Source organism: Canis lupus, chromosome 2 (assembly GCF_048164855.1).
Source record: "Canis lupus baileyi chromosome 2, mCanLup2.hap1, whole genome shotgun sequence".
NCBI classification, from domain to species: Eukaryota; Metazoa; Chordata; class Mammalia; order Carnivora; family Canidae; genus Canis; species Canis lupus.
The window spans coordinates 30,292,486-30,320,057 of NC_132839.1; the positions used below are offsets into that span (position 1 = coordinate 30,292,486).

At 35.5% G+C, this 27,572-nt stretch overlaps 1 protein-coding gene across 12 annotated transcripts in view; it reads left to right on the forward strand.

The window, feature by feature from the left end:
* WDR41 (WD repeat domain 41) overlaps positions 1-27,572 on the forward strand; it is a 204,211-nt gene that overhangs the window by 128,605 nt on the left and 48,034 nt on the right. For 2 of the 12 annotated variants that reach the window (XM_072794316.1, XM_072794332.1), the window contains exon 1: positions 18,982-19,002. The exons of the other annotated variants lie outside the window; for them this stretch is intronic. In XM_072794316.1, coding sequence (XP_072650417.1) covers positions 18,997-19,002 — 6 coding nt within the window. In that variant the 5' untranslated portion in view covers positions 18,982-18,996. Of the gene's footprint in view, positions 1-18,981; positions 19,003-27,572 lie in introns of those variants that run through there. 12 annotated transcript variants of the gene reach the window in all.

Here is a 27,572-nt window from a genome sequence, read left to right on the forward strand (position 1 = left end):
CCTGTCTCATAGTTAGGTCTTTCATTCATTTTGAGTCTATATATGTATGGAGGTAGGAAATGGTTCAGTTTCATTCTTCTGCATGTGGCTGTCCATTTTTAGGAAGTTATGTCCTATCTGGATTTTAATGGTGCTGTGGTTTTTGTCCTTTTCTCTTGAAAGGTTCTTTCCATTTCTTTTAAAAATTACCCTCTCTCCAGAATTCTCTGGGACTGTCTTGGAAGTTTTTCTCTGGAGTTAGCTGCTATCTCTAAGTTCCAATTTTTAGTTCTATTTCCTGTGGCTTTTGGTCCTACACTCACCAGAACTGCAGTCTATCTATAAATCTGCCAGGAGGGCATCTTCACATGTTGCCTCAAATGCAGACAGGTATGAAATTGAGTGCATCACAGGCATGCTGCTCCTCCTAACTTCAACTCTCATGTTTTTAGTCACCTATAGGTCACAAAACTGTTGATTCTTCTGGAAAAATAACTTTTATAATTATCTCAAACTCACTAGGAACCAAGTGACTTATTCAGTCAACTGAGCTAGTAGGTGGGCTCTAGAATAAAGTTGAAGTCCTAGAACCTAAAGAGCAAAGGCCTGTTGCTTAAGGCTTCTGATGCCTTATTTGAAATTCTTGGTGCCAGATATATTTCAGAAGAGGCCCTTTTGGGCAGCACAGCAGACATAATCAACACACTAATATTTCTGGTGTAAAATGTGTGAATATTCACATATAATGTGATAAGTGAAGACTATAAAAAGCCTTATGCTAATTTAGGTTAGGTTTTGCCACAAAATGTGGTTAGATCAGGTGAAGTTTTGCCACCAAATGAGTTAAAAGTTTTCAATTTTGAGAGCTTTTGAATTTTGGAATTATCAATAAGGATTGTGGACTAGAAAATTACTCAATTGGAATTGTTTGTAGTTTGTTATGGCATTTTTATTGGGCTGATGGGTGTGTTTCTCCCTGTTATTATCTGGGGAACAAAGCATTTTGTATCCTAAGGAGAACTTTGGGAGATAATAAGAAGCCTAGGGGCAATACCTGTTTGTTTGGGCTTGACTCACAAGGTAGCCAGAGTCTCCTGGCACATAAAACTCCTACAAGTTAGAGGTTGAGGACTGGAAACTCGGGTGGTATTAACAAGTTCCATCCAGTGAGATGTTCTTGAAGCCTGGGGGACTTAGAAGGATGAAATGTGTGTTTTCAGGTAGTTATGAGGACTTAAATGGAGAGTTTCCAGGCAATGTACTACTTTCTAATCTCTTTTCTCCCCTCCTCACCTCTTTTTCTATCACTTCACCTCACCTTAATATGTTTGTGTATTAGAGGTCTTTTATGAGTCTTTGTAGTGAGGAAGTAAGAAAAGATATCATGTAATAAAATTGAACAAGTAATGGATTACAATTTCAGTTACCTGGTTCTGGGTTTGGTCATAATTTAGTTTCCTTGTGTGTGGAAAAGGAAATTCAGTGAATCATTATGGAGGCCCTTTTTAGTTCTCAAATGCTATGGTTATGTCCTGTTTTTATCCAAAAATTTTTCTTTATACTCAGCCAATCTGCTTTATCAGAATCCCTACCTCAAAGTCCTGAGCTGTTGTTGCATTAGGCTGATAATTTAGGTAGGGAGCAGTGAAGTAAGGGCATACAGAAATAGGAGAATTTGAGTTGACTAGGAGAGTACAGTTTGTAATATTTTTCCTCACTGGAGAATAGTTATCACAACTAATCATTTTTTTTCCTATATAGATAGATGGGCAGAAATAAGTTTATAATAGTAATAGGTATATAGAATATATAATAGGGTCTGCATCTAAAACCTCAAATAGGAAGCTAAAGTAATTATCTAATTATTTGGGACAGTGTGAGATAGTCAAATATCATGACTCCCAAGGATTTTAGTCGAAATAATTCCATTTGTTCAATTCTCCTGAGAACTGCTTGCTTTTTAAATTAAATTTCAACAACATCTCAGGTATTTTATATAATCTTCATGCTTTGTATAATCTTTTCTATTAACCTAGAAAGAAATACATTTCCATATTACATGTGAGGAAGCTGAGATTCAAAGAGGTTAAGTAAATTGTTTAAATTTAGACTAAGTGGCAGAAATGGATTAATATCTGTTTGTCAAAATCTCAACTCTGTTCATTATCAAACCAAATTATCTGCTCTTTTTTAAAAAATTAAAATTATCTTAGGTCTTGCTATTTAAATAATACCAAGTATAATCTCCACAAGCATAATCTGAACCCATTTACCTACCAGTGGCTCTTTTTAATAGCTATAGCATACTCCATAATGATTGGGAACAGGGAGCAAAGTGACCTGTGGTTTTCTGGGGTTCAGTTGTCAAAGGAAGTTCCTTCCCAGGATGGATCAGCAGTAGAGGAGGAGCAGGAGGGGAGAAAATGAGGAAATACTCGATTATATGGATTAAGGGTAGTAAATTTGGTGATGGGGCTAGTCATTATGTATCACCAGTGTATAAAGCAACTCCTATTTAGTTGAGTTTTCACTCTTTGAGCTCTGTTTTGTTCCATGTATGACTTTTAGCAAGTTCATTTGTTATTGTTTTGTTTTCATATAGAATATTAAATTAACCATACTTACATCTTACTGCCTCACAGAGAAAGTGTGAAAATTAATAGGTTAATGCTGGAAAAGAGTTTAAGATCTTTAGGCAAAGGTACCATTATCCCAGCATAGAAGCATTTGGACTATAGAATAAAGTTAAAGCAATTACTAAGATATTGTCAGTACACATTTATTAAAGTAGATATTTTTTCACATTATATCTGTGGTTGCTAATTTAACAAATCTAACTTTATTTAATCAAACCATTCTAAATGGGCCTGGAACCCAGTTCAGAGGGTGATCTCACACCAAAAGGCCAACATAGATAATTATCCTGGCTTTCTCATCTGACTGTTAGTTCTGTAATTACACATTTTTTTTCCAGTGAGGGTATGCATGAACTCTCTGAAAATAACACTTGAAGTGACTTCAAGGACAGTAATCTTAGAGACCTAAATTTTTATTTTTTTTTGAGACCTAAATTTTTAAAGTTATTTTTCTTTAATTTAGAAATTTTAATTGGGAAAGCATACTGGGATATATTGAAAAAGTAATGTCCTTTAATATTTTCAGTGAGTAATACAAGGTTTTAGATTAATTAATCTTCCAGAATTTTAAATGTAATAGCTTTCTTATATGTGTCTGTGTAGGATAGATACCAGAAAAGATTTGATACTTTTTGTTACCATGAAAGTTATAAGCAAAAACTCATGAAAAAATTTATTTGCATGCCTAGAATTGGAGCACTTTTGGCATGGACTACATATTTAACATAAAGATACAAAAAAAAAAAAAGCAAACTTATTTAATAAAGATGAAAAAGAAAAGATTTAAAAAGCTTTGAATTTACCTAAATTAGATGCAAATAAGACTATCAATTTTGTTGTTGAAAAAAATTTTAAATCTGATATAAGCCTTCATAAGAAGATCTTTTCCAGTTGAATCTTAAATAAGTATGCCTCAATAAATATTATGTTTGAATATCTTAGTACAATAAGTTAGAGATAATTTGATACAGCAGTGGATAGGTTAAATCTTGAAAGAATGAAGAATAAGTACTTGGAGTTAGATAGCAACCTGAACCTTCAATTTAAAATCATATCGTGGGCAGTCCGGGTGGCTCAGTGGTTTAGTGCTGACTTCGGCCCAGGGTGTGATCCTGGAGACCCGGGATCGAGTCCCATGTCAGGCTTCCTGCATCTTTTAAAATAAATAAAATCATATCAATTACTTAGTAAGTAAAGTGAGTACAAAAGTTAATGTTCTATGGATAAAAATATAAGACCTATGCAAGGTCTTATCAAGATACATGCAAGATACATGCAAGATACATGTATGCTGCCTACAAAACACTAATTTTAGACCTAACAACACCTGCAGATGGAAAGTGAGAGGATGCAGAAATATTAGTTATGCAAAAGGATGGCAAAAGAAAGCTGGAGAAACAATACTTTATTTGGGACAAAACAGACTTTATTTTTTTAAAGATTTTATTTATTTATTCATGAGAGACACACAGAGAGAGAGGCAGAGACACAAGCAGAGAGAGAAGCAGGCTCCATGCAGGGAGCCCAATGTGGGACCTGATACCAGAACCCCAAGATCATGCCCTGAGCTGAAGGCAGATGCTCAACCGCTGAGCCACCCAGGCATCCCCAAAACAGACTTTAAAAGAAAGGATACTATATAATATTAAAGAGGACAATCCAATAAGAAGATCTAACAGTTGTAAATATTTATGCACCCAACATGGGAGGACTCAAATACATAAAACAGTTAATAACAAACATAAAGGAACTAATAGATAATCATACAATATAGTGGGGGACTTTAGCAATCCACTTCTATCAATGGACAGATCACCTAAGCTGTAAATCAACAAGGAAATAATGGCTATGAATGACATACTAGATGGACTTAAGATATGTTAGAACATTCCATCCTAAAACAGCAAAAAAAAAAAAAAAATAGATTCTTTTCAAGTGCATACAGAACATCCTCCAGAATAGATCACTTACTGGCCCACAAAACCAGCCTCAATAACTTCAAGAAGACTGAAGTCATACATGCATCTTTTCTGGCCTCAATGCTATGGAACTAGAAGTCAACCACAAGAAAAAATCTGGAAAGACCAAAAATATATGAAAGTTAAATAATATGCTACTAAACAATAAGTAAGTCAACCAAGAAACCGAATAGGAAATCAGAAAGTACATGGAAACAAATGAAAATGAAAACACACACACACACACACACACACACACACACACACACACACAAGAAAATGAAAACACAGTAGTCCAAAACCTTTGGAATGCAGCGAAAGTGGTTCAAAGAAGGAAGTTTATAGCAGTACAGGCCTATCTCAAGAAGCAAGATATTTCAAATAAACAACCTAACTTTACAGCTGAAAGAGCAAGAAAGAGAATAACAAACAAAACCTAAAGCCAACTGAAGGAAGGAAATACTAAATATGACAGCAGAAATAAATGATACAGAAATGAAAAAACCCAATAGAACAAATCAATGAAACCAGGAGCTGGTACTGTGATACTAAGAACTACAGGCCAGTATCTCTGATGAACATAAATGCAAAATCCTCAATAAAATAGTACAAGATAAATTCAATAATACATTAGGAAAAAATCACTTACCATGGTCAAGTGAGGTTTATTCCTGGATTACAAGGGTGAATCTTTATTCACAAATCAATCAACATGATATATCACATCAATAAGAGAAAGGAGGGGCAGCCCCCGTGGTGCAGCGGTTTAACGCCGCCTGCAGCCCAGGGCATGATCCTGGAGACCCTGGATCGAGTCCCACGTCAGGCTCTCTTTGCCTACGTCTCTGCCTCTCTCCCTCTCTCTCTCTCTCTCTCTGAATAAATAAATAAAATCTTTAAAAAAAAAAAGAGAAAGGATAAGAATCATACAATCATTTTAATAGACCCTGGAAAAGCATTTAACAACATACAACATTATCCATGATAAAAAAAAAAAACCTTCAACAAAGTAGGTTTAGAGAGAACATATCTTAACATATTAAAGGCCATGAAAAATCCACAGCTGACATCATCCTCATTGGGTAAAAACTTAGAGCTATCCCCCTAAGTTCAGGAACAAGACAAGGTTGTCCACTTTCACCACTTCTATTCAATGTAGTACTGGAAGTTCTAGCCACAGCAATTTGACAACAAAAAGAAATAAAAAGGCATCCATATTGGTAAGGAAGAAGTCAAAATATCACTATTGGCTGGTGAAATGATACTTTATTGGAAAACCTGAAAAACTCTACCAAAAACCTGCTGGAACTAATAAATGAATTCAGTAAAGCTACAGGATATAAAATCAGTGTGCAGAAATCTGTTGCATTTCTATATACTAGTAATGAAGCAGCAGAAAAAGAAATTAAGGAAACAATCAAATTTATGATTACATGGGAAAAAAAAGATACCTAGGAATGAACCTAACTAAAGAAGTGAAATACCTGTATTCTGAAAACTATAAAACACTGATGAGAGAAATTGATGATGACACAAAGAAATGGAAAGACAGGGCAGCCCAGGTGGTTCAGCAGTTTAGCGCTGCCTTCAGCCCAGGGCCTGATCCTGGAGTCCTGGGATCGAGTTCCATGTCAGGCTCTCTGCATGGAGCCTGCTTCTCCCTCTGCCTGTGTCTGCCTCTCTCTCTGTGTGTGTCTCTCATGCATAAATAAATAAAATCTTAAAAAAAATGGAAAGACATAGAATGCTCATGAATTGGAAGAAGAAATATTGTTGAAATGTCCATCCTATACAAAGCAATCTACACATTTAATGCAGCCTCTATCAAAATAATAAACAGCATTTTTCACAGACCTAGAACAAATAGTTCTAAATTTGTATGGAACTACAAAAGATCCCGAGTAGCCAATGTATTCTTGAAGAAAAAAAAAAAAAAAAGCAAAGCAGAATGCATCCCAATTCCAGGTTTCAAATTATACAAAACTGTAGTAATCATGCAAACTTTCCAAGATACTGGAGGAGTAGAAGACCTTAGTTTTGTCTGGTCCCAGGAGTTCAACTAGATAGCTATTAAATCATTTTGAACACCTATGAACTCAACCAGAGACCTAAGAAAAGAATTGCTGCAATTCTACAAATAGAAAAGCAGCCACTTTCTGCAATAATGACAAGATGGAAAAACTCACCTCAAAAAAAGAGAACAAGAAGCAGTACCGACTGCCAAGGACCTTATCAGTATGGATATAAGTAGGATGTTGGAACTAGAGTTCAGAATAATGATTATAAAGATAACAGCTGGACTTGAAAAAAGCATAGAAGACATTAGAGAATCCCTTTCTGGAAAAAGAAAAGAGCTAAAATCTAAAGTTGAAATCAAAAGGCTACTAATGAGATGCAATCAAAAGTGAAGACTCTAACTGCTAGGATAAATGGGGGAGAAGAGAGAAGTAGTGATATAGAAGACAAAATGATGGAGAATAAAGAAGTCAAGAAAAAAGAGATAAATTACTGCATCACGAAAAGAGAATTTGAGAGATAAGTGATACCATAAGGCAAAACAATATTAGAATAATGGGGATCCCAAAAGAAGAGGAATGAGAGGGTGGAGCAGAAGGTATATTGGAGCACATTATAGCTGAGAACTTCCCTAACCTGGGGGAAGGAAATAGGCATTCAAGTCTAGGAGGCAAGGAGAACCCTCTCCCCAAATTAATAAAAATAGGTCAACACCTCGATATATAATAGTGAAGCATGCAAATTTCAGAGACAAAGAGAAAATCCTGAAAGCAGCTAAGGACAAAAGATCTTTGACCTACAAAGGTAGAAACATTAGACAGGCAGCATACCTGTATTCACAGAGACCTGTCAGGCCCTAAAGGACTGGCATGATATATTCAGGGTGCTAAATGAGAAAAATATGCAGCCAAGAATACTTTATCCAGGAAGGCTGTCATTCACAATAAAAGGAGAGGCTAAAAGCTTCCAGAACCACCAGAAACTAAAAGAATTTATGATCACTAAACAAGCTCTGCAAGAAATATTAAATGGGATCCTTTAAGCAAAGAGAGAGCCCAAAAGTAACATAGGCCAAAGAGGAACAGAGACAATGTACAGATACAGTGACTTTACAGGTAATACAATGGCACTAAATTCATATCTTTCAGTAGTTACTCTGAATGTAAATGGGCTAAATGCTCCAACCAAAAGATTGGAAAAAAAACAATACTCATTGATAGTTTGTCTGCAAGAGACTCATTTTAGACCCAAAGACACCTCCAGATTTAAAATTAGAGGATGGAGCAGCCTAGGTAGCTCAGCGATTTAGTGCTGCCTTCAGCCCAGGGTGTGATCCTGGAGACCCGGGATCAGGTCCCATGTCGGGCTCCCTCCATGGAGCCTGCTTCTCCCTCTGCCTGTGTGTGTGTGTCTCTCTCTGCCTCTCATGAATAAATGAATAAAATCTTAAAAAAAAATAAAGTTAGAGGATGGAAAACCATTTATCATGCTAATGGACATCAAAAGAAAGCTGGGGGTAGCAATCCTTATATCAGACAAATTAGACTTTAAACCAAAGAGTGTAATACAAGATTAGGAAGGACAGTATATCATAATTAAAGCATCTACCCATCAAGATCTAACAAGTATAAATATTTATGCCCCTAATATGAAGCAACCAATCATATAAATAACAAAGAGAAACACATTGATAATACAATAATAGTAGAGGACATTAACACCCCACTCACTGCAATGGACAGATCATCTAAGCAGAAGATCAACAAGGAAACAAACTTTGAATGACACACTGGAACAGATGCATTTCACAGATATATTCAGAGCATTCCATCCTAAATCAACAGAAAACATATTCTTCTTGAGTACACATGGAACATTCTCAAGAATAGATCACATACTTTGTCACAAACCAGGTTCTCAACTGGTACTAAAAGACTGAGATCATTCCTTGCAGATTTTTGACTGTAGTGCTTTGAAACTTGAACTCAATCACAACAGGAAATTTGGAAAGAACTCATACATGGAGGTATGAGCATCCTAATAAAGAATGAATGGATCAACTAGGAAATTTCAGAAGAAATAGATTCATGGGCACAAATGAAAATGAAAACACAAATGTTCAAAACTTTTGGGTTGCAGCCAGGTTGGTCCTAAGAGGGAAGTATATAGTAATATAAGCGTTTCTCAAGAAACAAGAAAGGTCTCAAATATACAACCTAACCTTACACTGAAAGGAGCTGGAGAAAGAATAGCAAATAAAGCCTAAACCCAGCAGGAGAAGAGAATTAATAAATATTAGAGCAGAAATCAATTAAATAGAAACCAAAAGAACAGTAGAACAGATCAATGAAACTAGGAGCTTGTTCTTTGAAAGAATTAATAAGCTCAGTAAACCCCTGCTCAGAGTTAACCAAAAAGAAACAAGAAAGGACTCAAATAAATAAAATCATGAATGAAAGAGGAGAAATCACAACAAACACTGAAGAAATACAAACAATTATAAGAACATATTAAAAGCAACCATATGCCAATAAATTAGGCAATCTGGGAAAAAATGGATGCATTCCTAGAGATGTATAAACTGAAGCAGGAAGCAATAGAATACCTGAAGAGACCCATAACCAGCAAGGAAATTGAAGCAGTAATCAAAAATCTCCTAATAAACACAGTCCAGGGTGAGCTGGCTTCCCAGGGAAATTTTACCAAACATTTAAAGAAGAATCGATACCTATTCTTCTGAAACTGTTTCAAGAAATAGGAATGGAAGGAAAGCTTCCAAACTCATCCTATGAGGCCAGTATTACCTTTATCCCAAAACCAGACAAAGATCCCACCAAAAAGGAGAATTACTGATCAATATCCCTGATGAACATGAATACAAAAATTCTCGCCAAGATACTAGCCAATAGGATCCAACAGTACATCAAAAGGATTATTCACCATCACCAAGTGGGATCTATTCCTGGGTTGCAAGGGCGATTCAGCATCCACAAATCAATCAACATGATATACTACATTAATAAAGGAAAGAACAAGGACCATCTGATCTCAATAGATGCAGAAAAAGCATTTAACAAAGTACACATCCTTTCTTGTTTAAAACTCTTCAGAGTGTAGGGATAAAGGGAACATACCTCAATATCATAAAAAGCCATCTATGAAAAGCCCATAGCAAATATCATTCTCAATAGGAAAAAACTGAGAGCTTTTCCCCTAAGGTTCCTACATGGCAAGGATGCCCTATCACCATTGTTGTTCAGCATAGTACTAGAAGTCCTAACCTCAACAATCACACAACAAAAAGAAATAAAAGGCAACTGAATCAGCAAAGAAGTCAAAGTCTCACTCTTTGCAGATGACGTGATACTCTATGTGGAAAACCCAAAGGACTACATCCAAAAATTGCTAGAACTCATACAGCAATTCAGCAACGTGGCAGGACATAAAATCAATGCACAGAAATCAGTTGCATTTCTATATGCTAACAATGAGACAGGAGAAAGAGAAATTAAGGAGTCGATCCCATTTATAATTGCACCCAAAATCATAAGATACCTAGGAATAAACCTAACCAAAGAGGCAAAGGATCTGTATGCAGAAAGCTGTAGAACACTCCTGAAAGAAATTGAGGAAGGCATGAAGAAATGGAAAAATGTTCCATGCTCATGTATTGGAAAAACAAATATTGTTAAAATGTCTATGCTACCCAGAACAATCTATACACTCGATGCAATCCCCATCAACTTTTTCCACAGAGCTGGAACAAATAAATCTAAAGTTTGTATGGAACCAGAAAAGATTCTGAATAGCCAAAGGAATATTGATAAAGAAAATCAAAGCTGGAGGCATCACAATCCCAGGTTTATAGCTCTATTACAAAGCTGTAGTCATCAAGACAGTATGGTATCAGCACAAAAACAGACATGTAGATCAGTGGAACAGAATAAAAATCAAGAAATGGACCCATAACTATGTGGTCAACTAATCTTTGATAAAGCAGGAAAGACTATCCATTGGAAAAAAGACAGTCTTTTCAACAAATGGTATTTGGAAAATTGGACAGCCACATGCAGAAGAATGAAACTGAACCATTTCCTACCTCCGTACATATATAGACTCAAAATGAATGAAAGACCTAACTATGAGACAGGAAACCATTGGAATCCTAGAGGAGAACATAGGCAACAACCTCTTTGACCTTGGCCACAGCAACTTCTTGCTAGACACATCTTCAAAGGCAAGGGAAATAAAGGTAAAAATGAACTATTAGAACTTCATCAAGATAAAAAGCTTTTGTACAGCAAAGGAAACAGTTGACAAAACCAAAAGGCAGCCTACAGAATGGGAGAAGATTTGCAAATGACACATCAGATAAAGGGCTACTATCAAAAATCTATTAAAAAGTCATCAAACTCAATACCCAAAGAACAAATAATCCAGTCAAGAAATGGGCAGAAGACATAACAGACATTTCTCCAAGGAAGACATACAAATGGCCAATAGGCACTTGAAAAAATGCTCAGCATCACTTGGCATCAGGGAAATACAAATCAAAACCACAATGAGATACCACCTCACATCAGTCAGAATGGCTAAAATTAACAAGTCAGAAAAGGAAAGATGTCAGCAACAATGTGGAGAAAGGGGAGCCTGTTTCTGTAAACTGGTGTAGCCACTCTGGAGAACAGTATGGAGGTTCCTCAGGAAGTTGAAAATAAAGCTACCCTACAACCCAGAAGTTGCACTACTGGGTATTTATCCCAAAGATACAATTGTAGTGACCCGAAGGAGCACCTCCACCCCAATGTTTACAGCAGCAGTGTTCACAATAGCCAAACTATGGAAAGAGCCCAGATGTCCATCGACTGATAAAGAAGATGTGGTATATATACCACGGAATACTCCTCAGCCATCAAAAAAAAAAAAAAAAAAAAAAAAATCTTGCCACCTGCAATGATGTGGTTGGAACTAGAGGATATTATGCTAAGTGAAATAAGTCAATCAGAGAAAGACAACTATCATATAATCTCACTCCTATGTGGAATTTAAGAAACAAAAAAGGATCATAGGGGAAGGGAGGGAGAAGTAAAACGAAATCAGAGAGGGAAGCAAACTATAAGAGACTCCTAATCATAGGAAACAAACTGAGGGTTGCTAGAGGGGAGGTAGTAGAAGAATGGGGTAACTGGATGATGGATATTAAGGAGAGCACATGATTAATGAGCATGGGTACTATATAAGAGTGATGAATCACTGAACTCTACCTCTGAAACTAATAATATACTCTATGTTAATTGGATTTAAATTAAAAAATATTTGAAAACTGTTATAATCTAAACAGTGTAGTACTGGGACAAAAATAGACACATAGATCAATAGAACAGAATAGAAAACCCAGAAATAAATCCATAACTGTTGGTCAATTAGTTTTTGACAAAGCAGGGAAGAATATCCAGTGGAAAAAAGATAGTCTCCTCAACAAATGATATTGGGAAAACTGGGCAGCAACATGCAAAAGAAAGAAACTAGACTGTTTTCCTACACCATACACAAAAACAAATTCAAAATGGATTAAAGATCTAGATGTGAGACCTAAAGCCATCAAAATCCTAGATTAGAATACATACAGGCAATAACCTCTTTGACATTGGTCAGAGCAACTTTTTTCGAGGTATGTCTCCTGATACAAGGTAAACAAAAGGAAAAATAAACTATTGGAACTACGTCAACGTAAAAATCCTCTGCACAGCAAAGGAAACAATCAATAAAACCAAGAGGCAACCCAAAGAATGGGAGAAGAGTTTTGCAAGTGACATATCTGATAAGGGGTTAGTATCAAAAATATATAAAGAGCTTATCAAACTCAACACTAAAAAAACCAAATAGTCTAGTTTAAAAATGGGCAGGAGACATAAACTGACATTTCTCAAAAGAAGACATTCAGATGGCAAACAAACACATGAAAAGATGTTAATCATCCTTACTATTAGGGAAATGCACATCAAAACCACACTTGTCAGAATGGCTGAAATCAACAACACAGTAAACAATAGGTGTTGGTGAGGATGTGGAGAAAAGGTAACCTTGCACTATTGTTGGGAAGGCAGACTGGTGCAGCCACTATGGAAAAGAGTAGAGAGTTTTCTCCAAAGATCAAAAATAGAACTGCCCTAAAATCCAGCAATCACACTACTGGATATTTACCTAAAAATTCAGAAACACTAATTCAAAGGGATACATGTATCCCTATATTTATTCAGCATTATTTACAATACTGAAGATATGGAAGCAGCCTAAGTGTCCCATTGGTTGATGAATGGGTAAAGAAGATGTGAGATACACATACACACATGCACACGTATCAATGGAATATACTCAGTCATAAAAAAGAATGAAATATTGCCATTTTCAATGACAGAGTTGAGCTAGAGAGTGTAATGCTAGGCAAAATAAGTCAGAAAGAGAAGAACCATATGATTTTACTCCTATGAGGAACTTAAGAAACAAAACAATGATCAACTAGGAAAAAAGTGAGAGAAACCAAGAAATGAACACTTAATTATAAAGAACAAACTGATGATTACCAGAGGGAGGAGGTTGGAGAATTGAGTGAAATAGGTGAATGGGGGTTAAGAGGGTACTTGTCACTTGATCACTAGGTTATGTATGGAATTGGTGAATCACTGTATTATACACCTGAAACTAATATAACACTGTGTGTTAACTAAATGGAATTAAAATAAAAACTTAGCATTTTTTTTAAATTAAAAAAAATACAGATTCTTTAAGGGGATAAAGTCCTTAGGATGTTATGCAGTAGAATCAATTATAGTGTCTTACTACTCAAATACAGTTTGGTAAGTTTGGCATTTTTTATTTTCACAATAATTTATAGAAGATTGATGTATGAAGAACTGATGTGAGCAAGTACATAGAACAAGAATTTAAACAAATTTACTTTGCTGAATATAAATAACTGGGCAGGGCATTGTAATACAGATTATTTTCATTTTAGTATGCATTACAGTAATTTACAACTGAATTCTGTTGGCCACGTACCTGAATTTAATGAACATACAAATTCCATTATTTAAAACTAGCTGAAAAGCATAACCCCCATACCAGCTCCTAGCATTTAGAAAACAACCTAAAAGTGTTTTTCAGTTCAATAAATGTTGTATTCTTTGAAATCAGAGGAATTTAATAAAAATTGATAATTTTCAGATGTCACAAAGAAAATTAGTGACAATTGCAAGTAATCCTCTTTTCTGAGATTATTCATTTGGGATTAAATTTATACTGTGCGTATAAATATGTATTTAAATGTACATTATGGATTCTTAAAGTGGTATCCCTGAAAAAAATTTTCATACTTTTTCTGGAAATTTTGATTTATAGACAGTCTTATTTGGAAAGTGCTTTCTCTTATTTTAATCAAGACACATTTTAATTTCACAGCTACTTCAGAATTAAGAGAACTTATTTAATGTAAAGAAGTAAACAAATTAAGAAAATAGTGTTTTTCATATTCATATTTATAATGGAGTAAAGGGAATTTCCTGTTTCTGATTTGTGCTATATGAAAACAAATGACTTGGGAAAAACAAGGCTATAATGCCATCTGGGGGCTTTTAGGGACATCACACTTCACAGAACTAAGAATCAGATAGGGTAATTCACAATTACCTCCATTTGCCCATCAGAACAATAATTACCATTTATTTTTCCTTTTTCACTGATTTTACAGTAATTACCTGGAAGGAATAATGGCTCAAAATACCCTGTCTTCTACAGTCTACATTACTAAGTATTTCTTTCCTGTAGCCAGGCAATCTTTTTTTCCTCTTAAGAGGCAGGACATAAAATGTCTAAAATTTTATGTTAAATTATGAGATTCAATAAGATTACAACATAAAACCGAGTTAGAACAACTTAACAAAAAGGTATATACTTACATGCAATCTCTGGTAGTGGAAATATGTCCCTTTATTGGTGGGGGCTTAACCTTAAAACTCATAGAAGCGTTGGTCACACCAGCAGAGCCACTTTAGCGAGGTAGCATTTGAGAAGTGGTTGCAGTGTAATAGCCATTTTTGAGGGAGTTCATTTGCATTCATCAATTAAAGTAGTCTTAACTGAATGCTTATTGTTTGCTAAATATTGTTAAGGGAAAAGATCCTTTGTGCTGTGAGGAGGTAGTATATATAATACATACAAGATAAAAACATGTAAGAGCTGTTAATTTCCTTATGGTATTTTTATTTGTTTTGTTTTACAACAAAATATTTGCTTTTAAGAATTCTGAAAATGATTATGGTGATCTGAGGCTTTAACTATATCTTTCCAAATGAACTTGGTTCATTTTCAAATCCCCACCATTAGAAGAAATGCCATTTTTAATGATAAGCTCATTATTCTCTATGCCAATTTATACACATGCCTTTTTCTTCCTGTAAATTACCAATTAACCTGATGTATGGTAGATGTTAAATAGATATAAATAAATAAGTCAGTACTTTTGGAGTTTTCTAGTTGTCCCAACAAAAAATATGTCATAAAGGAAAAGAAAAAAGTGGCTACTTGTTGGATGAAGGATTTGGTCCTTGTTTGTATTCTGACTCTTGCTATTTATGTGTATGTTCAGAGGACTGGAGTCTAGCTGTTGCAGGGACATTTAAAACAGAATTAATTAGCAATGAAATCTGATAATTTTTTAGTCAGTTTGTAACTATTGTTCTCTTAAAAGCTCTGATTAGAGTGGATAAGGTTTGTCATATTTAAAAATTGGACATATGTAAATTTGTAGATTATTTGAATTGTATTACGTTACTGTGGCAGAGGCTAGTAGTAATTCTACAATATGTCTGTCTTTGTCATCAGCAATAGAGTTTTAATCTGGGCATTAAAATGCTGTGGTCAGCAATAAGACAACAAAAAGAAATGGAAGGCATCCAAATCAGCAAGGAAGAAGCCAAACTTTGACTCTTCGAAGATGACGTGGTATTCTATATAGAAAACCTGAAGGACTCCAACAAAAAATTGCTAGAACTGATACACAAATTCAGTGAAGTTGCAGTATAGGAAATCAATATACAGAAATCTGTTGCATTTCTATACACCAATAATGAAGCAGCAGAAAGAGAAATCAAGGAATTGGTCCCATTTACAGTTGCACCAAAAATCGTAAGATAGCTAGGAACAAACCTAACCAAGGAGGTAAAAGATATGTACTCTGAAAAACTATAAAACACTTATGAAAGAAATTGAAGGTGACATAAAGAAATGGAAGAACATTCCATGCTCATGTATTGAAAGAACAAATATTGTTAAAATATCCATCCTACCCAAAGCAATGCATATGTTTAATGCAATCCCTATAAAAAAATACCACCAGCTTTTTTTTTTCACAGAGCTAGAACAAACAATCCTAAAAACTTGTATTGAACTACAAAAAAACAAAAACAAAAACAAAAACAAAAAACCCTGAATAGCCAAAGCCATCTTGAAAAAGGAAAGTAAAGCTGGAGGCATTCTAATTCCAGACTTCAAGTTATTACAAAGCTATGGTGATCAAGACAGTATGGGATTGGGGCTAAAACAGACACATGGATCAGTGGAACAGATCAGAAAACAGAGGAGTGAACCCACAACTGTATGGCCAACTCATCTTTGACAAAGAATATCAAATGGAAAAAAAGATAGTCTCTTTAACAAATGGTGTTGGGAAAACTGGACAACATACAAAAGAATGAAACTGGACCACTTTCTTACACCATACACAAAAATAAATTCAAAGTGGATGAAAGACCTAGAGAAGGACACAAGCAACAACCGCTTTGACTTCAGCTGCAGCAAATTCTTGCAAGACAAGTCTTCAAAGGCAGGGGAAATAGAAGCAAAAATGAACGATTGGGGTTTCATCAAGATAAAAAGCTTCTGCACAGTGAAGGAAGCAATCGACAAAATCAAAAGACAACCCACAGAATGGGAGAAGATATTTGCAAATGATATATCTGATAAAGCGTTGGTATCCAAAATACATAAAGAACTTGCAAAATTCAACACCAAAAAACAAACAAACAAACCCAAATAGTTCAGGTTAAAAATGGGAAGAAGACATGAATAGATATTTTTCCAAAGAAGACATCCAGGTGGCCAACAGACACATGAAAAGATGTTCAACATCACTTGGCATCAGGGAAATACAAAGACTACGATGAGATACCACCTCACACTAGGCAAATGGCTACAATTAGCACAGGAAACAACAGGTGTTGGTGAAGATGCAGAGAAAGGGGAACCCTCTCTTACACTGTAGGTGATAATGCAAACCGGTGCAGCCACCCTGGAAAACAGTATGGAGGTTCCTCAAAAAGTTAAAAATAGAGCTACCCTACAATCCAGCAGTTCCACTACTAGGTATTTACCCAAAGGATACAAAAATACAGATTGAAGGGATACATGCACCCCAATGTCTGTAGCAGCATTATCAACAATAGCCAAATTGTGGAAAGAGCCCAAATGTCCATCAACTGATGAACAGATAAGGAAAAGGTGGTATATGTGTGTGTGAGTATATATGCATATATTATATGTGTATATATACACATATATTGTGTATATATGTATATATACATTGTGTTTATGTGTATACACATACAGACATATGTACACACAATGTATATACATATATATAATTATATACATATACACATAAAATGGAATATTAACCATCAAAAAATGAAATGGTGCTATTGCAGTGACATGGATGGAGTAAGTGTATTATGCTAAGTGACATAAGTCAATCATAGAAAGACAAATATATGATTTCACTCATGTCAAATTTAAGAAACAAAACAGAAGAACATGGGGGGGGGGAGGGAAGAGAGGCAAACTGGAAAACAGACTCTTAATCCTTGAGAACAAATGGAGAGTTATGGAGGGAAGGTGGGCAGGAGGTTAAATGGCTGGTGGGGATTAAGGAGTGCAGTTGTGATGCACACTGGGTGTTGTGTATAAGCGATGAATCACTGAATTGTACACCTGAACCAAAATGATGCTATATGTTAACTGGAAATTAAATAAAAACTTGAAAAAAAATAAAATAGAAGCTACTGCATTCTCTAGCTTCCCTTGTACCTACTTAAAAAAAATGACCTTTGAATTGATAGAAACATTATGTAATAATATGAAAAGTGCTTAGGTTGTAGTAACTGGAAAACACAAGGTACAAAAATGATTATGATTTTTGCGCAGAAAACAATATGATTATGTGCAGAAACAAATATGATTATGTGCAGAAACAAATGTACAGAAACTCTGGAAAGGGAATATTAACATCTTAAGAATCATTTATTTTTTTAAAGATTTTATTTTATTTATTTATTTTTTAATTATAGTTTTCTTTTTTCTTTTTTTTTTTTAATTTTATTTATTTATTCATGAGAAACAGAGAGAGAGAGGCAGAGACACAGGCAGAGGGAGAAGCAGGCTCCATGCAGGGAGCCCAACATGGGACTCGATCCCGGGTCTCGAGGATCACACCCTGGGCTGAAGGCGGTGCTAAACCGCTAAGCCACCGGGGCTGCCTCTCTTTTTTTTTTTTTTTTAAGATTTTATTTATTTATTCATTCATAGAGATGCAGAGAGAGAGTAGCAGGGACCAGGCAGAAGGAGAAGCAGGCTCCATGCAGACAGTCCAGGGTCCCCAGGATCACGCCCTGGGCTGCAGGCGGCGCTAAACCGCTGAGCCACGGGGGTGCCCATTTTTAAAGATTTTATTTAGGGCGGTCCGGGTGGCTCAGCGATTTAGCGCCGCCTTCAGCCCAGGGCGTGATCATGGAGACCCAGGATCGAGTCCCACATCGGGCTCCCTGCATGGAGCCTGCTTCTCCCTCTGCCTGTGTCTCTGCCTCTCTCTCTCTCTCTGTCTCTCATGAATAAATGAATAAAAGCTTAAAAAAAATAAAAAGAATTTTTAAAAAGATTTTATTTATTTATTTATTTGAGAGAGCATGAGAAAGAGAGAGAGACAGCACAAGCAGGGGAAAGGATAGAGGGAGAAGCGGACTCCCTTTTGAGGAAGCAGGGAACCATGACCCTGGGATCATGACCTGAGCCAAAGGCAGACACTTAACTGACTGAACCACCTAGGCACCCCAGTAAGAATCATTCATTCATTCATTCATTTATTTATTTATTTATTTATTTATTTTAAATTTATTTATTTTTAAAGATTTGTTTATTTATTTATGATGGAGGGGGGGCAGAGACACAGGAAGAGGGAGAAGCAGGCTCCATGCCGGGAGCGCTACGCGGGACTCGATACCGGGACTCCAGGATCGCGCCCTGGGCCAAAGGCAGGCGCCAAACCACTGAGCCACCCAGGGATTCCCAGAATCATTTAAATGATGGTAAGATTATAGGTGATCTTCCCCTTCATATGTTTCCCTAATTTTCTATAATTGTGTTAAAATTTTATGAATTTTTTTAAAGAAATGGTATTTTTCCATTATGCTAAAATATAAGACTAAATTAAAGTTTTTGTAAAGCAAGATAAAGAAAATAAATAATTAAGTAGCCACTGATAAAAGCCATCTGTGGGCATCTATAAAGGGTGTAAGTGTTAGGCTATTCTCAGAGTACAGGGAAGAAGATTTTTTTACCATTCATTGGGTCTTTTGTAATTGAAGAAGCTAGAAGAATAAATTTTGCTCATGAACATTTAAAATTCATCCTTAAACTCTGGCAGATACTATGTGGAAATAACTAAGAAGTTTTGGAAAGTGTTTTTTAAACACATGTTTAAATTTCTATAAAGGAAAAAAGTAAATGCCCCTCTTAAAGAGCTAGATTAGGAAAAAACTGGACAATTTCTTTATGTTATCTCTAATACTGCGTGCAAAATAATTTATTTCTTCACTTATTACAAAGAGGAAGAAGGCAGATGGATGAATGAGGAATAGTAATTTAGTTCCCAAGGAAACCCTTCACTAATTGGAGAAAAAGGCTGTTTCAGGATCTGTGACTATGGCAATGTATCTAGACAGCTGTGAATTTTTCTGCTGTTATTTCCTAATCTCGAAAGGAAAGAGGTTGCATTACAGATTTTAAGTTTAAGAGCTAATTTAGTTATACGGTGAATGCTGACCACTAGCAACATGAGAAAGGCAATGCCAATGAAGAATTCAAGTTATCACTGTCAGGAGCTCAGATCTGTAGAGTGCCAAGCAATAATAAAATACTAGAGTCAGTGAATTAGGCTCAGGAATCTTAATAAAATTTCATTAAATGGTGTGGTAACAGAAGAAACTATGTAAATAAGTACATTTGGCAGGTACTTGACATGCATTCACCCCAAGAATATAGAGGTGGAACAAATCCATATATGTTATCACATATATGTTATTATATACATATATTATTATTATGTACCAATCACTTAAGTATGTTTTAGTCAGCATCTGTGTAATAAAATCATAATTATTTAAAGTCAGCCTTTAGCCTTCCATCAAGTAGGAAATTTATAACCCTTTTTATTATGCCTTAATCAGAAATTTTCCACTGCTACTTAAGATTCCCTGGGGGCCTGGCACGTAGTAAGAATGTTATATGTGAGTATTCAATATAATAATGCATTTATATATTAATTACTGACTTCTATTTTCAAAATTTTAAAAAACATTCTACTCCCAAGAAAGTTGAGGTCAATTTTATGTCCTAAAGAGTTTGCATTGTTGCTGGTCTCTTTGTGACTACTTCCAGCATGCATACTCATATACACAGACATACAGGCCCACACATAAGACCGTGGCTATTCTTAACTTTGAGTGCATATTACAATCATCTGGGGAATTTCAAAAAAAAAGATATAATACTCTTGTTCTATATCGACAGTTCCTGGCTATGTATCCCAAAGGAATATTGTATTCATTGATTGATTAACTTTTTGAACCCCTACGGATGATAGGAGTGGAATAAGTGGTAGAGTAATTATAATATACATTACCGAGTACTGATTTATGAAGTGTCTTAAATGTGCTCATCTGTAGTATTACTAATTAGGGTGGCTTATGGGTAAGAATCCAACCAAACTAAGTAATTCTTCTTGGTAACCTAAATGGAGATTTAGTATCTCAGAAGTTTTATGTACCAGAATTCTAAACAGACACATAGTAACAATAAAGCAATTAAGCTCATGTATTCTTGCAACTTTCTAGCTGCTGACAGTGATATGACCTAAGCTGACCTTTACTAATAGAACTGCAGATGGGATAGAACTGAGGATGGATGTTTGAACAGATTCATATTGCTAAAGATTACTCCACAGGCTACATGGAGAGCAAATAAAAATTCGTTGCTTGTGTTGTTCAGAGATTTAATGTGCTACACTATTGACTGACTGTGGTTGATTAATAAGTCATTAAATAAGAGTCTGAAGCTAATTCGCACAATGGAAAATGTTATGGTGGATTTCTGTCATCACCAATGCACTCATTACAAATACTATAATTATGAATGAAAAGCCATTAGAAATCGAGACCAAGAACTCAATTTAAAATTCTGCGTTCTTTTTAATTCCATGAAGTATATACAACAGACTCTTTAGGAGGAATGCAAAATCCTTAGATGAATAATTCCTTGTTTGAGAGCATAGGATATATTGATGCATGGAGTGTGTTGAAAAGAGGTCACCTGGAGAAAAAAAATGACCTGGTTGTATATGTTAAAGGGGAGAGTAAAAAAGAACTTTAAATAAGAGTTGTAATCTAGAGGATCTTTCGGTGGGAGGTTCTAAAAATTAAAAGTAACACTTGGTTTAATACAAATCCTAATTAGTAGGGGCATAGTTTTTAAAATTCTAATTGAAAATCTTGAGTTAGAAAAACTTGGGTTTGAGTCCTAGCTTCATCATTCAACAGACCCATATAACCATGATTAAGTTATGTTTACAGCTTTGTGACTCAGTTCTATCATCTGTAAAATGTAGGTCTTTCTTCTGCCAACCTCATAAGGTAGTTATGAGGAAAACTGAGGACAGTAGAAAAGGATCGAAACCTGATAATGTCAAGTAACTAACTGTGTAGCCAACATTGTTAACCTATACAATGGCCATTAACTTCTTTATTATTTTGTCAAAACTCTAATTTTGTTTAGATATTCACCCATTTCCCATGAGGTAAATCATGAACTAATGTGGTGATCCTAGTTCCATACTAGTGATAGTTTAGAAAGGCAGAGGGAGAACCAATCCTAGTCAGTGAGATATGAGGGGAAGTTTCTCAAGAGGTTCTGTTCAAGAGATACTCTCATATGTTGGTAGAACAGCAAGATTCAGGGACAGCTTTAGGTCGCCAATAGGTATCTTTATTAGCTTAAATTTTTAAAATAGCTTGATTGAAATATAAATCACATACAATTCACCCATTTAAGGAGTACACTTCAGTGCTTTTTAATATATCTATAGCTAAGTGCAAATATTACCATAGTCAATTTTGGAATGTCTTTATCAACCTCAAGAAAAACCTTATATCCTTTAGTTACCATTACTCTCACCTACTTTCCGCAGCCCTAAGCAACCACTGATCTACTTTATGTCTCTATAAATTTCCCTATTCTGGACTTTTATGTGAATGGATCATGCAGTAGATGGTCTTTTGTGACTGGCTTCCTTCACTTAGCATAATGTTTTCAAGGTTCATCCATGTTCTAGCAGGTATCAGTATTTAATTCCTCTTAATAGCTGAATAACATTTTATTTTACAGGTTTAGATTTTATTTATCTAATTGATGGACATTTGAGTTGTTGCCCCTTTTTAGCTGTTATGAGTAAGTGCTGTAAACACCATGTACACATTTCTGTGGGGATGTGTTCATTTTTTTGGTTATATACATGGAGTGGAATTGCTGGGACTCCTGAAAAAAAAAAAAAAAAAGGGAATTCCAGGAAGATGGCAAATGATACTCCAGGGTGACAGCTGTGCAATCAAACCTGGAAAATAACCAGCTCAGATGGGAGCAGAAAGTTTGAAGTTTTAGGGACGGGGGTCTTTAGGAATAAAATGGAACTGGTATCTTAACAGGTTTGATCAATTGGAAAATTATATTGAGAGCAACAAAGTAAATCATTGGTCACTTAATTCACTAGAAAAAAAACAGGGAAAGAGACAGTAAAGAAGAGCCTTTCTGGAAATCGAACCAACCTTAAACAATGACCTCAAGAACTGCCCCTGTCTGAATTTTACTGGATCAGACTGTGAAGTAATTTATAAGCCTGGGGCGCTGTCAAAAACAATCAGCCAACAATTAGTGGGAACTGACAGCTGGTTGTAATATCAAAAGGCACAGAACAGTTAAAAAGAAAAATCAGGGAGAGAGGCAGTCAGAGAGCCCTGCTAAAACCAGTCATTCCATAGTGACTATGCCATACCCAAGGCTGTGTCCTCTGATGAGCTACAGAAGTTTTCACCCTGTGTGTGTGTGTTGGGGGGGGGGGGGGGTGCATGACAAACCACTAGTCTGTTACATTAGCCACTGTCTTATTACTTAGTGATTTAGCTAAGCCACCAAAGCAAACAACAGAAACAAGCACCAGAGAAACATATGTATCCAATGTTTATATATTACCTAAAAGTCCATTTTTCAACAAAAAATCATGGCATATGCAAAGAAATAGGAAATGTGACCCATACACAGGAAGAAAAAGCATGCAATAGAAACTCTCTGTGAGGAATGCCAGGCATCGGATTTAACAAAGAGTTCAAAGCAGCCTTTATAAAGATGTTCAAAGAGCTTAAGGAAGCCATCATTAAAGAAGTAAAAGGTTCTGTGATGACAGTATCTCATCAAATATGGCATAATAATAAAGAGATAAAAATTATAAAGCAGAATGAAAAGGAAACTTTGGACTTGAAAAGTAAAATAGCCAAAATGAAAAATTCGCTAGAGAGGCTCAACAGTAGATTTGAACTATCAGAAAAAAAAGTCAGCCAATTTGAGAATAGGTTGATAAAGATCATGTAAGCCAAAAAAAGAGAAAATGAAGAAAACTGGCAGAACCACAGAGAAATGTGGGACACATTAAGAATACTAACATACATATAATATGAATATCGAAGGATGAGGAAAAAGGAACAGAAAAAATATTTAGAGAAATGATGGCTGAAAACTTCCAAATTTGATGAAAACAATCTACATATCCAAGAAGTTCAGTAAATTCCAAGGATAAGTATACAGAAATCCACAACCAGTTACATCATAGGAATGAAATCCTGTTACTCTACTTGACTCAGTAGTAACATTTTTAGTCAAATGTTATAGCCCTGATTGTTAATACTGGATATTGATTTTACCCAAAATTTGTTATACTTACGTTGAGAGAATGGTGAAAACTATGGTTGCCGTAGTGAGGTGAGGAATATTTACTGTGAAGGTTAATGGTGAAGGTTTACATTTAATCAAAGATCTCAAAATGACGCAAAGCGAGCAAAAATAAAAGCAAGAGATAGCTGTATATGCATATTATCAGAAATACATATAGGTAAATTGAAAAAGAAGTAGCTACAGCTGTGGAAGCAGCACTAGGACTGGGAGTGGGTGGGACAGTGCCTTTCTGTTTTTCATTATAAGCCCTTAGTAGAGTTTGACTTCATGTATGTACATGGTTTTATGTTCACAAAATACAAATGAACTTTTTTTTAATCTTTCCACACTTTGGTGATGTTTTCCTCCCACCTTTATTGAGATATAATGATATAGCATACTTTAAAGTGTATAATGTGATGATTTGATACATGTATATATTGCAAAATGACTCCCACAGTAAGGTTAGTTATCAACCTAACACCTGATATAACTGTGTGTGTGTGTGTGTGTGTGTGTGATGAGAGCATTTAAGATCTATGACTTAAAAAAAAAAAAGATCTATGACTTAGCAGCTTTAAGTATATAACAAAATATTGATAACTGTAGTTTACCATGCTACACATAGATCCCCAGAACTTACTCATCTTATAACTGGCAGTTTGCACCCTTTGGCCAAACCCTCCCTATTTTCCCCAAGTCCCTGACAACCACTGTTCCACTCTGTTTTTGTGAATTCGGCTTTAAAAAATTCCCTATATAAGTGAGATCGTATGGTATTTGTCCCTGTCTCACTCATTTCAGGTAGCATAATACCCTCAGGATTCTAACATGTTGTCACAAATGGAAAGATTTCCTGCTTTCTCATGGCTGATTAATAGTCCAGTGTGTGTGTGTGTGTGTGTGTGTGTGTGTGTGTGTGTGTTACATTTCTTTTTTTAATCATATTTGGATAGACATTTAGGTTGTTTCCATGTCTTGGCTATTGTGCATAATGCTACAATGAACATACAGGTGCAAATATCTCTTCAGGATAATGATTTCATTTCCTTTGGCTGTATACCCTGAAGTGGGATTGCTGGATCACATGGTAGTTTTTTTTTTTTTTTTAATTTTTTGAGGAACTTCCATACTGTGTCCATAGTAGCTGCACCAATTTATATGCCTACCAACAGTATTCAATGTTTTCTTTTTCCTACATCTTCACCAACACTTGTTATTTCTTGACGTTTTGATAATAGCCATTCTAATAGGTGTGAAATGACATCTCATTGTGGGTTTGATTTGCATTTCTCTGCTAATTAGTGATTTTGAGAATCTTTTCATGTACCTGTTATCCATTTGTATGTCTTCTTCAGAGAAATATCTATTCAGGTCCTCTGCCCATTTTTAAATTAGGTGTTTTTTTTTTTTTTTTTTGTAGTTGAGTTGTAGGAGTTCCTTATGTATTTTGGATGTTAACCCCTTATCAGATGATTTGCAAATATTTTATCCCATTCCATAAATTGCCTTTTCATTTTGCGGATTTTTTTTTTTTTTTTTTGCTATGCAGAAGCTTTTTAGTTTGATGTAATCTCATTCATTTTTGTTAGTATTGCTTGTATTTTTGGAGTCATATCCAAAAAAATCATTACCACAACTAATGTCAAGGAGCTTTTTCTCTGTTTTCTTTTAGGAATTTTGTGATTTCAGGTCTTAACATTTAAGACTATAATTCCTTTCAAGGTAATTTTTGTGAATAGTATTAGATAGGAGTCCAGATTCATTCTTTTGCATGTAGTTATTCAGTTTTCCCAGCACCAGTTATGGAGTAGATTTCCTTTCTCCATTAACTGTTTTTGGTTCCCTTGTCAAATACTGGTTGACTTTATATGGGAGGGTCTACTTCTGGGCTCTCAATTTTGGTACGTTGGTCTGTGTGTTTGTTTTTATACTAGTGCCAATCAGTTTTAATTACTCTAATTTTCTTAGATAGTTTGAAGTCAGGAAGTGTAATGCCTCCAGCTTTGTTTTTCCTTCTCAGTATCACTTTGGCTATTTGGGTTCCCTATGAATTTTAGGATGGTTGGTTTTATTTCTGCGGAAAATGTTCACAGTTGCCATTTGAAGTTGTATAGTAGCTCTTTAAAGGTTTTGTCAGATAATTTCAACATCTGTGTCATCTTGTCATTGGCATCTGTTGATTGTGTTTTCCCATGTGAGCTGAGATTTGTGTATTTCTTCATATGTCAAGTAATTTGAGATTGTATTTCTGGACCTTTGGAATATGACACTAAGAAAGTTTTATTTAACTCCTATAGAAAATGTTGGGTTTTTTGTTGTCATCTGTTTGTTTTTAGTTTACCTGGCTTGATTCAGGCACACGTTCCAACCTTCCTCTGTGACTCTAATTCCACTGTTGATTCAGTTTTAAAGCTTTCCACTGTTATTTGAATTTGTCCCGTATGTGCTACCCAGTAATTAGTCTTGGACCCAAGTGAAATTGTTACCTTAGTTCTCAGTGTCTTTACTATGCTAATTAGGATAAGAGCAGTGCATATTCAGGTGAGAGAAGTGAGCCCGGAGTTCACACAAAACTTTATGGAGTTGTTTTCCCTTTCCACTATCTCTATAGTACTTTCAGGTTTTGAGATTTCTGTTTGGATCTCTGGTCAGAAACCACCTACTTCCACAATTGTTCTATGTCTTGTACCATTTGTCTCCTATTGGTAGCCACTGTTGCTGCTGCCACCATCCCTATGGTAGATCTCAGAGTCTGTGACATGAAAGATTGGACAAAATGAGTCAAACTCTCCCACCTCCATGAATTACCCACAAGATTTCTCTGAACTTTAAGTCTGTTTTCTGACTCCTTTAGCCAGAAATAGGGGGATTCTCCTGCATCTTTCTCTGTCTCCATGACAATGTTTTATTTTCTTTTTTTAAATGTTTATTTATTTATGATAGTCACACACAGAGAGAGAGGCAGAGACACAGGCAGAGGGAGAAGCAGGCTCCATGCACCAGGAGCCCGACGTGGGATTCGATCCCGGATCTCCGGGATTGCGCCCCAGGCCAAAGGCAGGCACCAAACCGCTGCGCCACTCAGGGATCCCCATGACAATGTTTTCACACAGATTTGAGGCTCCTTTGGATTCAGGCTGGAGAGAGAGTGGAGGTAAAAGAAATGCAGACTTGGTGGTGGATGAGTTATAGCTTGCTTCCCCATCCTACTTTTATCTCGGGTAGCTGTACTACCTGATATTCAAGTAGCTGTGTTATCCTTTCAGTCTAGGTTTTTACAGTGTTTATTTCAGGAGAAAGAGGTATTGTGTGTTTATTCCATCTTACCTAGAACTAGACCCCTGCTATGTTTTGAGAATATACTGGCTATAAGCCCTTTATTAGGTAATGATTTACAAATATTTATCCTGGTTTGTTGCTTATCTTTTCATTCTCTTTCAAGTGTTTTTTAAGGAGCAGAAATGCTAATTTGATGAAATACAATCTAGCTTTTAAAAAATATTTGTACTTTTGAGATTATATCTAAGAACTCTTTGCCTCATGCAAGGTCACAAAGATTTTTTTTCTTTGCTTTATTTTGAAGTTTTATAGTTTGAGGCTTTACATTTATGTCTATAAT